We start from the raw sequence: 16,176 nt of genomic DNA on the forward strand, positions 1-16,176 counted from the left end.
TGGGTTGTTTGCTGGAACTCTGTTTGTTGCTTTTTGTGAGTAATGTATGGGTGGAGAGCAAGGATGGCCTGAAGAACCTGCTGAATCACTTTCTTGCTAGCACTCAACTATTGACATAGTTTGAAAACATCTAAAGAAGTGACTGGCCTGCTAACTTGGTAGATACTGTAGCGTACAACCACATGAATTGGGAGATGCCATGGGATTCGGGTTTCCCAGGCTGATGGGGTTTGAGAGCATTGCTTGGCACTTCTCTCAGTCATCAGAAAGGGAAGGGCAAGATTAGCTCATGTCCACATTGAAGCAGTTCCTCATTAGTAGCTTTGGACATGAATTGCTTTGACCACGGGACCTTTGTCCTATTGGGCCTCCCTACTTTTTTCACCTGTGTCCATTCCAATTTATCTTCTCCTGCCGGACTTTCTGTATAACCCCCTCCTCATGGGCAGCATGTGAACTGCCGGCTGGGGGAGGCTAGCCCCCAACCCCGCCCCTTCTACTCGAGGCCCCACCCCTTCTGCCCCCTGGAGCCCAGAGCCCCCACACCACCACGGCCACTGGCCCAGTCCTGGCCCAGGCTAACCCCCCACCCCCAAAGGAGTGCTGGGAGCACGGGTGGCATGCGGCTGCAACTCCCACAACCTCAGAGTGCGGGACAGTGGGTGGTGTGTGGCCCCTGCCTCCCCAGCCAGAGCACTGGGGGCTGGAGGACTGGAGCCGCATGCAGGGAGTGGTGGTAAGCAGGGGGCGGGGCCACACCTGGCTGTTTGGAGACGCACAGCCTCGCCCAGCCTATGTAACCTGCCGCCCATGTCCCTCTTCAAATCTCTGCACCATTCTCCTGCCTCCTTCTGCATCATATTCAGATTCCTTCTCCTCACTTCAGGGTTCTGCAGAGTTCTGCTCTTGCCTGCCTCTCAGCTCTCATTTCCTCCTCTGTCTTGTCACTCAATGCATTGCTCATACCACTATACCTTGCTGTCTCCTCCCACTGCCATTTCCTGCCCATTCTTGGAGCCGCCTCCTTACTCCTGGGCACCAAGCGCTCTCCCTCTCCTCTTTTCAGTGCTTCCTCCAACACCCTGCCTGCTTTCCACTGCTAATCTCTGCTTGGGTGTTCCTTATGGCCGCTGCCGCACCTGATCATGATAAGATACGTGCATGCGTGTCTATTAATAAACATATGAAGCAACAATTCCTGTTACAAAAGCTTGTCGTGTGAAAGCAAGCCAGATGCTCTGCACATGATTCTCCCCTTCCTCTTGTCTGGGCATCCCTCTCCCTATCCCATCCCCTCCTTCTTTCTCCACATTTGATACTCACCCTTCTATTATCTTTTAGGCTACATACACACCACAGCTTACGTTGGTATAAATCAGGGGTTGGCAACCTATGGCACGTGTGCCAAAGATGGCAGGCGAGCCGATTTTTAATGGCACGCTGCTGTCTGCCGGGTCCCAGCCGCCGGCCCCGCTCAGCCCGCTGCCGAACTCAGGCCGGGACCCCGGCAGGCAGGCAGCAGCGTGTCTTAAAAATCCTGCCTGCCCCGGCCCACTCTTCTCCGCCCCTTCCCCACCCACCCCGCAGGAGCAGGGTGAAGAAGCTTGGTCCTGCCGGCGGCAGCTGCTGCTACTGCAGGGCAGGCAAGGTCCCCCCTCCCCTGCCTCTTCCCCCAGCGCGCTGGGTTCCTGCCCCTCCTCCTCTCCCTCCCTGCAGCCGATCAGCTGATGGCCCTTGTGCCGAGGGGGAGAAGCGGAGCCACAGTGCGCTTGCTGCTCTGGGGTGGGGGGGGAGGCGGAGAAGAGGTGGGGATGGCGTCTTGGGGAAGTGGGGTGGAATCAGGGTATATCCCCTCCAGCCCCCTGCCGTGAGCCGCTCTGGGCAGGGGGCTGGGAGCACCCCCATGACCCTAGCCCACACCCCCAGCCCTCTGCCCTGACCCCTACACCCCCCCACACGCATCCCAGCCCCCTGCCCTGACCCCTGCACACACCCCCACACTCCCAGCCCTCTGCCCTCACCCCTGCACCCCCCACGACCCCAGCCCTGACTCTAGCACCCCCCACACCCCATACCCTGACTCCTGCACCCCCCTCACATGCCCCCAGCCCTCTGCCCTGACTCTTGCACCCTCCGCACACACCCGCAGCTCCCTGCCCTGGCTCCTGCACCCCCCCACACCCCATGCCTTGACTCTTGCACCCCCCACATTCCCACCCCCACCCTGAGCACCAAACAGGAGCTCCTGCCCCCCCCACATTCCCATCTGAACCCCTCACACCAAATGGGAGCTGCCCAGGTAAGAACTCCACACCCAAACCTCCTGCCCCAACCCTGAGCCCCCTCCCTCATTCTAGCTCCTGGCCAGACCCTGCACCCCAACCCCCAGCCTGCTCCTTCACCCCCAGCCCTGTGCTCAGTGCACTCCCACCCTCAGCTCAGTGCAGAGAGACAGGAAGAGAATGGGCTAGAATGGGCCAGGGAGAAGGTAGGTACCCACTCTACATGGGCAGGGCCGGGATCCCAGACCGGCAGCGGGCTGAGAGGGGCCGACAGCCAGGACCCTGGCTGGCAGGAGCTAGCGGATGGAACCCCAGACTGGCAGTGGGCTGAGCCGCTCAGCCCACTGCCAGTCTGGGGTTCTGACTGCCGGCCCCTTGCCAGCCAGGGTCCCGGCCGCAGGCCCTGCTCAGCCTGCTGCCGGCCTAGGTGAATGGAACCCCAGGCTGGCAGCGGGCCAGTGGCATAAGATCAGCATTTTAATTTAATTTTAAATGAAGCTTCTTAAACATTTTGAAAACCTTGTTTACTTACATACGACAATAGTTTAGTTATATAATATATAGACTTCTAGAGCGAGACCTTCTAAAAAACGTTAAAACGTATGACTGGCACGCGAAACCTTAAATTAGAGTGAATAAATGAAGACGCGGCACGCCACTTCGGAAAGGTTACTGACCCCTGGTATAAATGATGTCACACAGGGGTGTGACTAAAGCACTCCCCGAGTGACGTACGTTACCCGAAGCGCAGGTGTGGACAGCGCAATGCTGCGCACTGGGACGGGAGAGCTCTCTCCCCTCAGCTTAGAGCGTCTGCACTGGTGCAGCTGCCCCACTGTAAGCACTGTAGTGTAGCCATCGCCTTAGTTTATGGTCTGAGTCCATTCCCACTGAAGACAATAGGAGTTTTACTGTTGACTTTAGTAGGAGCTGGACAGGATTCTTGGATAACAAGTTCCTCAGGGTGGGGAGCTTGTGGTTTTTTTTAGATTTGTAAAGCCCCATGCACCCTTGTGACACTAAATAAACAGCAGCAGCAGGAAGGTAAGCTCTAGCAAGTAGTGATTTTAGCATTCATATACTTCTGGACATATTTAATGCAAGGGACAGATACGAAATAATTAACTTTCAAAACAGCCCTATGTGGTGCATAAGTAGTGATATCCCCATTTCACAGATGGGGAAAACTGAGACTGAGAGGTAAAGTGACTCACCCATGGCCATACAGCAGGCAGTGGCAGAGCCAGGATTCGAAGTCAAGATCTCTCAACTCCTAGAGTTACGCTCTTTCCTGTAGACCACAATTCTTGGGATTATACAATAGGGAAAAACGGCTGCTAGGAATGGAAGTGTGGGAGATGAAGCCCATGCACACACACTGCCTGTCAGAGTAGCTTAAAGGATCCGAAGCACACCAATTTAGTCTGATGGGGCGAGGGGAGAGAAATAAACCCACTCCTTTATACACTATGAGATTGCATTGAGAGGATGTGAGCATCATCAGGCATCAAGACTTTTTGATGTAACTATTGTAGTTCTCAAGGTTAACCCCTAAAAGTGATGATTAATGTCACTCAAAAAATTGATATTTCAATTTTTTTTTTGCAAATCCCCTCCCAATACACTTTTCAGAGTTTAAAAAAAAACGCTATTTTCAGTTTTCCAAAATGTTATTGAAAGTATTATGGATGGTTTTGAAAATATCAAAAGAAAAAAAATTGATTTTTTTCCCCGTTTGTTTGGTTTTTTAATTTGGGCAGAAACAATTTGGTAAATTTGACCTGAATCTGCATTTAAAAAAAAAAGTTTTGTCAGACATTTTGCCCAGCTTTAATGTAGAGCTTTTGTGCAGCGTGGTGGGTGTTCATAATTTCCCTTTCAGAGAAATTTTGCTTTGTGGCCCTGAGCCAGGTTTCTCAGGCAGGGGAGCCATACCTCACTCTCTCTCTTCTGATAACCTCATAGTTTATCTGGCTTTTTAAGTTTCATTTCTTTGACAAACAAGCTTCCAGAAATTCCCCTGGCTTCCAGAAATCAAGTTACCGGTAATATGAAAATCCAGACGTGTTGTTTGCGAGTCTCTGTAATAAAGGTTAATATATTTTTCTACACATGCGCTGTTTCCAATGGATTTGATTAATCCAATACATTCAGAGGGATTGAGAAAGGCAGTAGAGCCAGTCATGTGAGCTACGGTCCTTGGATCCTATTTCACTGATAAATGAACATTAAATGCAAGGCATGTTTTCTTCTTTTTTCAGAACAAAGGAAGAAATACTCTAACTCTAATGTAATTATGCATGAGACATCGCAGTACCATGTACAGGTGAGTTTGCAAACAGCCTTTACGGGAATGAGCAGTAAACTGCGTCAGCGATGGGTGCTGATAACGAACGTGATTCATTTGTATCATGACCCTTGCTTAATTCACTATGCATGACACATCATGGAACCTAATTAGTTCAGAGGCCAATTAGAAGCCTTTCTACGAATGAGCAAAGGTCACCCTACCCACAGGAAGTCATTGATAGTGGCTGATAATGAAACCTCTTGAACCGCATGCTCCTTTCGCCAGTGTTTAGTCTGCTAGTTCTTTCTTCCTTTTCCCATGCCCAATGCCTTTTGAGGGCTAATGTAAACGTACTGTTACAACCTGGCCCACTCCATGCAGTCACCAGTCTGTTGACAGTGGACTTGTGCTTCCAAGCCAACCAGGTCTGGGCAGAGAGTCTAGTCACTGTTTCTTAGGACACATTCCTGGGCTCAGACCTCTTGCCTGATACTCTTCCTTGGGACAGGGAGGTGCTGCCATCCAGCTACCCTGAATCCAGCGTTCAAGACTTCCCAGGCTCCCCAGTCACAGATACCTGCTCCCCCAGCATTCCACCCAGGCTTTGGGCTTCCAGTTTAAACCCTTCAGGGACAATGTGGCAGGAAAGCAAGGAACACAGCAAAGGAATTTCTTAACCACAGTGATTTTACTCTTAAAGCACCCAACAGATCGAGATCTTTGAAACTAACAAGAGTCCTAAGACACATCCTTCCCTCATCTGATCTCACCCCTTCTGTGATTCCATGGGTTGTCTATGTTTCAGGCTGGGCAGGGTTCCTCCTGCCCTCCCCAGTCCTTCTTACATGTGGTGAAGATTGGCTCCTCCACAGAGCTGCACCCCCTCTTAAGTAGGCCTCCGGGCATAGGTCTACACTTCATTGTAAACCCAGGTCTGTGGGACCCGAGCATGTGGACTTGGTGTTTCCAAGCCTGTGCTTGAGCATCCATACTGCATTGTAAGCCTGGGTTTATGCTAATGAGTCCATACTGCACGCCACAGACCTTCTGACTTGCATCTGCAGCTTGAGCTGCACAATGACAGGGCTGGGCCAGTGTCTCAGCAGGACTTGGCTCCACCCCCCAACAGGGTCCTAGGACCCAGGTCCTGCATGCATGCTGATCTGTGTCAGACTGATTTGTGAGTGGATGGAAGCGGGGAGTTGGGCTCAAACTGCATCAGAGTCCAGCCTGAGCGTGCAATGTCGAGATACCCCGTCTCTCTGCCAAGTGTTCCAGTGCAAAGCTCCAGCCTCTCCCACAGTCATGCTTGACCCAGCTGTGTAGAAAAAGACCTTATGCCATGGGGGTTGGCCAGGAGTTGAGAGTCACTCAAAGTCAATAGCACCAGGTGACTCTCAGTGATAGTGCTTCATTGAGGTATCCGCTTTCCCGGGCATGGCAGAGCAGCTGTGTGGAAACAGTACAATAGGTTGTCTTTGGGCATGTTTACGCTTCTGTTCAACACAGTACAAAATGGAGGCCATAATTTGATACTTACCTATCCCACTCTGCTGCACATACATTATAAATTCATCAATACATCCCTTGTTTGTAGCCCTTGCATTTTGGTGTTGTGGAGAGAGAGGTTGTGAAAGCCACCAAGGTGTTGACGGAATTCACAAAGCCTTGTGATGTCAGGACAACAGTCTTTCTAAGCTCCTGGGTTCAGCACCTCTAGCTAGCTGTTCTGCAGTGAAGACATAGGCCTCCGAGGGTACATCTACACAGCAACTCGGAGGTGCAATTCCCAGTTTAGGTAGATGTTCTGCTCAAACTAATGCCTAAGAATAGCAGCATGGCTGCAGCCCGCAGCAGCATTGCCAGTGGCTCAGTTCAGCTGTCTGAGTACAATCCCACCTGACTCCTCTGGGTATGTCTGTGGGCAGCTAGCCTGAGCTGCCACCCATGCCATCACGAACACACAGCTCTAGCTAGGCACTAGCTAAAGCAGAGCTAGCAAGTGTATGTCTACCCACGCTGGGAATTACACCTCCCAGCTTCATAGACATACCCTGAGAGGGTTACAGGCTCACCACCTCTGCCTCGTTGGGCTGAGATCAAGACCCAGGCCTTTGTGAGGCCTAGCTTGCTGATCTGACACATCACAGATCTCCGGGAGGCAGCAATTCTAACACGCTGAGCTAATGTCAAGGCTCAGATCTCCAGTGATACATCCACACAGCCAGTGGCAGCAAGCCACTGAGCCTAGGTCAACCGACTCGGACTCGTGGGCCCCACATTACCTTGTTAAAATAGCTATAGCTGTCTGAATATGTCCCCAGTGGGTCAGGCACGATTGAACTCATGTGGCTAGCCTGAGCCACTGCCCACGTCACCAATTTTACTGCGCTAGCTCAAACTGATCTGGGAAGCACCCTCTCAGCTGCCGTGTAGACACACCCAGTGCGGTCTCTAGCTTGCTGAGAGAATGTCAAGTTCCCGCTTTTGTGAAATTAGGGTTCACTTGCTTGGCTGATGTCAGGACAACTGCCTTTGGCAGCTCACTGGCCCAGCATCTCTAGCTTACAGGGCTGATATGAAGGCAAAGTTCTCTGCAAAGTGATTAGCTCATCAGCTATAGCCTGCTGAGCTAACATCACGGCAGAGACCTCCTTGTGGGCTACTTGCTCAAGAACCATTGTCAAAGGGTCAGCGGGAGTCCCAAGGCACCACCCTCTCTCTGGCAGCGGTAATGCCTCGTGGCCAGGGTCCAAGGCACCGCCCTCTCTCTGGTGGCGGTAATGCCTAGTGGCCAGGGTCCAAGGTGCTGCCCTCTTGCAGCGGTAATACCTCGTGGCCAGGGTCCAGTAGTCACTGCAGCCAGCGGCTGTATCGCCCAATGGTGAGAGTCCAAGTAGGCTGCTTTCCCTACCGGCTAGGGTGCCTAGTGGTGAGTGTGGCGAGGGTAGAGGAACTCCAGCCCACCCTACTCCAGCTGCTTCCGACCTAGGGCCTTTCAAAACCAGCTACCCTGGTACAGGGCTCAGGGCTCCATATCCCCAGATGCATTCCCTGCGTCGCTTCCTGCCCTTTGCTCTGTCTCTGGGATCCCCTCTGACGCATTGTCTCCTTTGGTCCCCGCGGTTGAAAGGCTTCCTGCTGCACGGCTAAGGTGTGCTGCCTTGGTGGGTTGGAGTCCCGGTGGCGTCTCAGCAGGCATTTGCAGCACACATCCATTCTCCTCCTCAGCCATCCACACTGAGCTGAGCTGCTTCCTTTTATATTCTCCCTCCACTGGGAGCATGGCCCAAAGCCAGTTTTTAAACCCTGCGTCGCCAGTGCAGGGTTGATATGCCCCGTCACAGCCATAGCATTCTGGGTCAACACCAAGCATGCACTGCTAAGTTCTCTGGATCAGTTTCTCTAGCTTGCCCAGATGATGCCAAAGCACTGGTGGCAACTAACTCAGCAGTTTTAGCACGGTAGGCTGTTACCAAGGTCCAGGCCTGTGTGAGGTCAGTCACAGCACCTTGAGCCCCCTGAGCTTATCTAGAGACCCTCAGTTCTGTAAGACAACTCTATCAGCATTTGGCTGGCAGGCTGATGTCAAGGCAAAGACTGGGCCTCTTGGAGCTTGCTGGCTCAGCAGCTTTTGTGTACTGGTCTGAAGCCAAGTAAGCCTCTGAGAAAGTCACAGCCACAGCAGCAGTGGTTAAAAATAGGTCCACACAGGTGAGGGGAGTGCAACCATTGTGGCGGTTGTAGATTGTTATAGGTATTGAGGTTCGCAGTGTTGTTGTAGCTATGTTGGTCCCAGGAGATCAGAGACACAAGGTGGGTGAGGCATTGTAGGAGCTGGTCCAATAAATATATTAACTCACGCACCTTGGCTCATAGGTATTGACATCACATTATGAGAGGATGTTGTGTCATCTCATGTGATGGGACATGGCACGTGGAAGAGAATGGGACAAAGGAATCAGCATACCTGAAAGGAATCCATGTCCCCAAGTAGGCCTGGGCCGGGTGGGGGGAGGGAGAGTGTGTGTGTGTGTGTGAGAGAGAGAGAGAGAGAGAGAGAGAGAAACACTTGTGCTCCCAGCCTTTCTTTCTACTCTGTAGTGCCAGGAGGAGAGAGGCAGCTGACAGGGCCGCTCTGTCTAAGGGAGGGGAAGTCAGCAGCAGGGTCTCCCTTCCCTGCTCCCCAAGGGGAGGGAGAGCTGAGTGAAGCAGGATCTGCCTTTCCCCCATGTCTGTGCCCAAGGGCACAGGAGGAACCAGCAAGGCATCAGGAGGAGGCAGACTGGGGCCTCCCAACTTGGACAATCCTCCTCCTACACCAGATGGGATGCTGCTGCTCTGCCTAGTGGCAGGAAAAACTCAGAGACTCATCAACTCCCCAGCCAGGCACCAGTCCCTCCTGCTGCTCCCACTTCAGATTCTCCCTGACATCACCAGCCAGTGAAGAGGCAGGAGGAAGGGGAGCTCTGGGAGAGCCGAGTTCTCCTAAGCCTAGAAGAGAAAAGGCAAACGCTCTTGCTCTCTCTGCTTTAAGCATGTGCTCCCCCATGTGACCCCTGAATTTAAACTCTGGTTGATTGGCACAAGCTTATGAATTAAAGGAGAGTCCTACAGTGGTTGCTGAAATCCATCTGCCAGAACAAGAGGGCCCCACTGAGCGTGACCTCCCACCAAGAGAGGTAAAGGGGCTCCCTCTCCAGCTGTTGTTGCTTGACCCTGCTGTGGCCTGCTCGACATCAAGGTAGCAGCACTCCCATCGTCCATTGTTACAGACATCCCACTTCCAAATGAGGAGCCAGCCTCATCGGAGAGAGGATCCTTGCTCCGCTGAGCCCTGAAATGTAGCATTTTGGTGGTGATCCTGTCAGGGAACATCAGGCAATTTCTCCATAACACCAAGATTTGGTCTCCCTGTCATGTCAGATTTTAAAGCCCAAAGAGACCACGATGATCATTTAGTCTGACCTTCTACAGAACACCAGCCACTGAGCTTCACCCAGCCACGACTCCATCTGCTAGGCAGAGGGTCAGAATCTACAGGCAACATGAGAATAACGACCTCACTGCTCTTCTTTGCCCGTCACTACATGGGACTCTTTGAAGGGGTGCACTGGAGAGGAAAAGCATTCTGTGCGGGGTCATGACCCCATCTGGGGCCCATTAATAGGTTGTGGGGGATCATGGCCACCCTCCTTTATATGGCTAGACGAAAAAGGGGGATGGGAGCATCCTGAAAAACGTTTGTTGCAAAATGGCATCAACCGTGTGGAAAAGGTAGAGAACCCCTGAGACAGAGGACATGGAGAGCCTAACACAGGTGTGTTTGGTTCAGCCATCTCGCGGCTATCAAGCTGCATTTTAAAGAATTCTTTTCTAACTTGCTGAAAATTAGGAAAACCATAGACGTGAACTGAAGAGCTAGAGGAGGTAGCAAAATCTGACGCTGCATGGACGGCAAAGTTTGCGGAACGGCGAGCAGCCCTCCTCTGCTGTGCGCAGTAGCTAGGCCTCACAGCAATACTGTTCTAGGGGGACTCTAGGGAGACTGTTGCATCAGAAGGTATCACTGCCACAGATTAACATTGCATTGGGTATTGGAGGCTGAAGCAAGGGCAGGCTGCCAATGGCCTCTCATGGGATGTGTGGATCCAAGTGAAAGGTCTGTGCTTCCTGCTTCGCTCCCCGAGGTGGAATGGTATTACAGAAGCAACACAGTCAGCAGGCAGTGTAGAGGAAGCATCTCTTGCTGTGCTGGGGGAACACCTTCTGCTTGATGCAGAAGTGGCATTGAGCATCTAGCCCTGCTTGGGTTTGTAATGAGCAACTTCTGGCCAGAGGCTGTCAGGTGGAGGAGGAAATGGGTTGATTCCCATGGACCGTTTCCAGTCCACAAGAAATAAAAAGGTATCTAAAACCAGTTGGTCACTTGTCATATATTTTAAATGCACAAGGCAGGAAAAATAGGGAGATGAATTTTTGAGATAAATTCTTTCTTATCAGAGGTTCCTATATACTAAAAGAAGTATCCTTCTGTCCGCTGTAGAGACCTGATCCAGCAAAGCACTTAAGCACCTGCTTAACTTTAAGCAGGTACCTGAGCAGTCCCATTGATTTCAGTGGGACTACTCAGCTGCTTAAAGTTAAGCTCAGACTTAAGTGCTCTGTTGGATTGGGACCCTTTTGTCTTGTATAATTAAAGTTCAGAATAAGTAACTTGATGGCTAAGAGCCCCACTTTTGCTGTTGGTCACTGATGTGCATCTTGATTTTCACTTAAGAAAAGATCCCTAACATGTGACAAGAGTATTAAACCACTATTTCAATTAGACCTTACTCTAGAAAAAGTGTGCTGTATAACTGCACCAGAGGTGTATAAACTTTGTATTGTCCATATTGTCCTGAATGAGAATATAATAAAACCTTTAAATGGCTTCATTTCCCGCTGGCCTGTCATTTTTATATGCACACTTGTATAGACACATGCTACACATCATAAGCTGAATGACTAAAGGTTCATTTTTCTTCACATCCCTTTTTCTAGATCTCAGATACCGTATTTTCAATCTGATTTTTATTTTAAGCTATCATTAGAAGCCCCATAGTGTTACGTACCAAAAGGAAGTCACGGTGACAGAGAAGGGACTTTAAACAGTGACACACACTTCAACCCCCATTAGTTATGTTTCATGCCACCCATCCGTGAGGCTCCACCTTGAACTCTGATCAGAGCAAATACGTTTTCATTGCCATCCTGCAAGGTGTATGTGTTTTCATAAAAAATGAGTTGGCCTTTTATATGCAGAACAGCGATTTGTATAATGATAAAACTTGTTACTAAATTGCATTCATGGTCCATTCTTACAGTATATATTGGATCTGAATCACTTTACGGGTGAAATAGATTACATTTGCTTTTAGGCTTTCAAGTTTTCTTAAAATGAGATAAATACAAGACAGTAGCAAATGTCCCCCTTCCCTGGTAGCTTAAAAAAAAATTGGTCCAGTATCTAGATAAGAGTGAATGACAGGGGGGAGGAGAGGAGGCAAGGTGGGGGGAGTTAATCTACCAATACATGCTATGACAGTCATGTGAGCAACTATTACCCCTATAAATATTAATATAACCAACAGCAAATAGCAGAGGAATTTATGAAGACTGTAAAACAGGTAGATGAATGCCATAGAGCTGATTAGAATTCCAGGCAGTGACTGTAAAACAATGCAATTCACTGTTCGGAATTCAGTTTTGTCACCTCAGGAACATAAATATAGATAATATTATTGCCTTTATGAAATAACATTTGTGGTATGACATTTTAATTACATTTTAAATTTAATTTAATTTAATAAAACACCTGGGTGTGTTAATTCTCACCCGACTGCATGGCCAGTTCCGGCTTTCAGCACAGCTGCTCAGAGCACACCTGCCATGGTTTTGTTTACGTATGATTCAGTGCCCAATGAAGTCAATGGGAGTCTTTTCCTTGCCTTTGATGGGTGTTGAAATGGGCGCCTATTCAGTGCTAGGCATTTTACACACTTTCCTCCCTCCATCCAATCCCACATCTTGGCCTGTCTTTCTCACATCTCTTCATGGATGTCTAGCTATCAACTTAAATGCAACACCTCTATCACGATGCCTACAGAACACGGCTGACAATGGCTAGTCAAGCAGGTGGTGACTGCTACATATTATGCTATTTAAGCTATTATTAGAAGCCCCATAGTGTACCAAGAGGTACTTCCTATGTACCAAAAGGAAGTCACGGAGAAGGGACTTTAAACAGTGACACAAACTTCAGCCCCCATTAGTTATGTTTCATTCCACCCATCTGTATTATGATCATCCTCATCCTCCCCGGGCACCTCTATTTGTCTATTTTATTCACCTGTGGTGTTCCATCATAATTCTAGACTATGAACGTTCTGGGGTAGGAACGTTTAGTACAGTGCCTGGACCAATTGGCCCCTTATCATTGATTGAGGCCCCTCGCCACCACTGTAAATATAAGCAATAATAATATGAAATGATGTCTACTTCGAAAAGAGCTGACATTCTACCCCTGGCAGACAAAGGACAGGGGAAAAGGAGAACAAGGAACAATGCACACTTTCTTCTCTTAGGGTTCAGAGCAGTAGCTGTGTTAGTCTGTATTAGCAAAAACAACGGGGAGTCCTTGTGGCACCTTAGAGACTAACAAATTTATTTGGGCATAAGCTTTCGTGGGCTAGAACCTGCCACTCTCGTTATCACTTCAAAAGTTATTTTTCCTCCCTTTGTACCCTGCTGTCAATTGAATGGTCTCGTTAGATTAACCTCACCCTTGGTAAGGCAATTCACACCTTTTCATGTATTTATACCTGCGCCTGTATTTTCCACTCCATGCATCTGATTAAGTGGGTTCTAGCCCACGAAAGCTTATGCCCAAATAAATTTGTTAGTCTCTAAGGTGCCACAGGGACTCCTCGTTGTTTTCTCTTAGGGTGAGATTCACCACTCTGCTGGGAGCCTATCCAGCAGTGACAACCTATTTTCTGCCTTACAGCTTAAATAGACCATTGCTTTAAAAATGTTACTGGTTTTTCTAGCTCTTGATGTGATACCAGGTTACAGCTACAGATCTGATTTATTTGCATGCCTCTTGTGAAAGGTCAGAAGGTTACATGGCTTTCACTGGAATAATTGTAGAATGCCAGACAATATTATCCAGTAACTATAGAATTCATGTGTGTCACCGCTACATTCTCTGCAGTCAAACAACATTAGCCCAGGAGTTTCCCAATGCTCTTCCTGTGCTGCAATTGCACCTTATCTGCTCGTGAAGCATCCGTAAGTGACAGTGGATTTTATTTTCTAGGCCTTTGAGTTGGATCATCCATTGTTCATCAGCTAATGTTATTCCGAACAAGGTTACCAAGGAGAACTGTGCAGATCAGAGGCCCCTCAGCACCACTGGCATCCAAGATAATTACTTGTGACCCCCTCCTCTCGCTCTCATTCTAACTACCTTTATACATAGAAGAGTTACCAATTACCTTGGTACGGAGGGGTGAGCTGGAGGTGAAGAGCTCTATATTCCTTCATCATTCCCCTGCGTAGGGCCAGCTTTATAAGCAGTATAAGCGGCTGCCTAGAGGCCAGTTGGTCTCACCTTTTTCCATACTGTGACTCCATGTTATTAAAAATAAATAAATACACTCACGCTTCCCCCTCCCATTGAGCCATAAAGAAAGGGAGGGGGATTGTGCCTCAACCTGGACCAGTTCACACACAGCTTGGGGTTAAAAATCTACGGTTCAGAGCGCCATATCTAGGAGGTATTGTGACAAAGCATGGAGTCTTCACGACTAGCTGGTTAGAATTGCTACACTGGATACTGTCTCTTTAAGGGTAGCTGGAATGGGAGCCCAGCGAGATGGGGGGAGGGAGTAAGAATTATATACCTACGATGCCAATGCTGCTGAGGGGCAGGCTTGCCTCTGATCCACACAGTCCCCCTCTTGGTAAACTTTATTCTGTGCGACATGATTGAAATGAGCTAAGCTGACTTGAGGTCACCCTCACTCTTATTAGCCTGACACCTCTCCTGTGTGTATTCTCCCCCCTGCCCCCGCAGCACTTAGCCACATTCATCATGGATAAGAGTGAAGCCATTGTGACAGTGGACGACGCCATCAGGAAGCTGATGCAGCTCAATTCTAAAGAGAAGATCTGGGCCCAGGAGATGCTGCTGCAGGTGAATGACAAGTCCATCCGACTGCTAGACTGCGAATCACAGGTAGGTCGTGACCTTTCTCCTCCAGGGCAATATGCAAAATGGGCAATAGACTGCATTCAAAAGTATGCCACTTTCCGGTTGGCTGGGGAGGGGTAACATGCTTTTCTGGGGCTACTAAACTGGGAAAAATTGATACAAAAAACTGCAACCGGGACTGACTGATTTGAACGTGTAGGACAGAAGGGTTTCCTCTAGAGTTTGAGTGCACAGCAAGGTGGGACTGAACTAACTACCCAAACTCTCAGCTCCTTGCTGCTATGCTCAGGGGTGCACGATAAGTCAGACCTCGGTGGAAGTGACAGGTGGAGATTGATGGGTCCAGTCAGGAGTCCACAAAATGGTTTGGGTGGAATTCATCACTATTAATTATTTGTATTTCTATGGCTCTAGGAGCCCCCAACACAGATTGATGCCCTGCTGTGCACATGTACACACACACACAATTCCTGCCCCAAAGGGTGTACAAGCTAAATAGCCAAGCCAAAGGGTGGGAGGAAAGTCTCATTATCCCCAGTTTAATAACAGGGAACTGAGGCACGGACACACTTGCCCAAGGTTACCCAGGGAGTGTGTGGCAATGCCACGAATAGAGCCCAGCTGTCCTGAGTCCCAGTCCGGTGCCTCAACCACAACCGCACCCTTCCTCTCGGTGCTCCCCGCCCAGCCCCGCTTGCCTGTGTTAACGCAAGCCCAGCGCTGCTAGTTCACTGCTGCAGGTGGGGCGTGGCAAGGGGACGACCTCTGTAGCACCAACACCAATGCATCGTGCTGCAAGCCCAAGAAGCAGCCTGTGCTCTGGGACCCCATCCCCAGAAAGCAAGGTGGGAAACTCCCCCTCCTCCTAGCTGGTCCCGAATTCCCAGGCTCATTCGTCCTCCCCAGACACTGACGGGAACTGTCTTCAGTGTCCGACACAGAGCTTCAGGGACATGTACTGCCGGGCGGCTCCTGCCCAGTGAGGTCTCCTACTCCCTGCAGCAGTGACTGCGTAAGGCAATGCAGGGGATGTCTAGGTGTTCTTTTAACACCACTCCCGGGTGCATAACCCCCTCCCTGATGTTTCACAGGAGGAACTGGAGGACTTTCCCCTGATGACGGTCCAGCTCTGCCAAACTGTGCTGAATCAGATGCGCTACACCTCCATCCTCCTGCTGGTGTGCCAGGACTCGGAGCAGCACAAGCCCGACATCCACTTCTTCAACTGCGACGAGGTGGAGGTGAGCAGGGAGGGAAAGTGAGAAGAGCTCTAGGAGGGAGAACTCATTACTGCTTGGGGCTAGATTTTCAAACCTTCCCCCTGCTTGGGCACATCAAGATTAAAAACCAAACCAGAACCGTATGGAAATGACGATGCAAGCCTCCATGTGCGGGAGTGAATGCAGAGTGGATGCACAGACGCACAGTCTGCATGAGCTTATCCTAAGCTGGCTCAAGTAAGGGTGCAGAGCAATGAATATTGTCATGCCAGGGTACTTTGCACTGAACATTGCCTTTCGTTCCACCCTGTCTAACATAGACCCAGAGCAGAGACATTTCACCAGAGTACGAATTACAGCGGCAATGCTTCCCATCCCTCCTTTTAGCTGGTAGCACTGGAGAGCGTTCTGCCGGCCTTAACTGCAATGCCTGGCCTGGCATTTACTGCTGCTGGAGATCCCCTTCTCAGTCAGAGCGGTGTAAATTGGTGCAGCTCCATTGAAATCAGTGCAACTGGCACGCAAAAGAATTACGTCAATACATCTGGAATTACTGGGAGGTTTTCCCTGCAGCCCTGTCCATTCTGGACCCTCAGTTGCCTCCTTCAATCCTATCCCTTCCTCTTC

At 49.8% G+C, this 16,176-nt stretch overlaps 1 protein-coding gene across 6 annotated transcripts in view; it reads left to right on the plus strand.

Moving 5' to 3' along the window:
* The window catches only part of EPS8L2 (EPS8 signaling adaptor L2), a 110,506-nt gene that overhangs the window by 63,631 nt on the left and 30,699 nt on the right, over positions 1 to 16,176 (plus strand). For all 6 annotated transcript variants that reach the window (XM_073347145.2, XM_073347142.2, XM_073347140.2 and 3 more), the window contains 3 exons: positions 4,544 to 4,608; positions 14,192 to 14,353; positions 15,421 to 15,570. In XM_073347145.2, coding sequence (XP_073203246.1) covers positions 4,544 to 4,608; positions 14,192 to 14,353; positions 15,421 to 15,570 — 377 coding nt within the window. The remainder of the gene's footprint in view (positions 1 to 4,543; positions 4,609 to 14,191; positions 14,354 to 15,420; positions 15,571 to 16,176) is intronic.

This window comes from Lepidochelys kempii, chromosome 6, assembly GCF_965140285.1.
Source record: "Lepidochelys kempii isolate rLepKem1 chromosome 6, rLepKem1.hap1, whole genome shotgun sequence".
In the NCBI taxonomy this organism is placed as follows: domain Eukaryota; kingdom Metazoa; phylum Chordata; order Testudines; family Cheloniidae; genus Lepidochelys; species Lepidochelys kempii.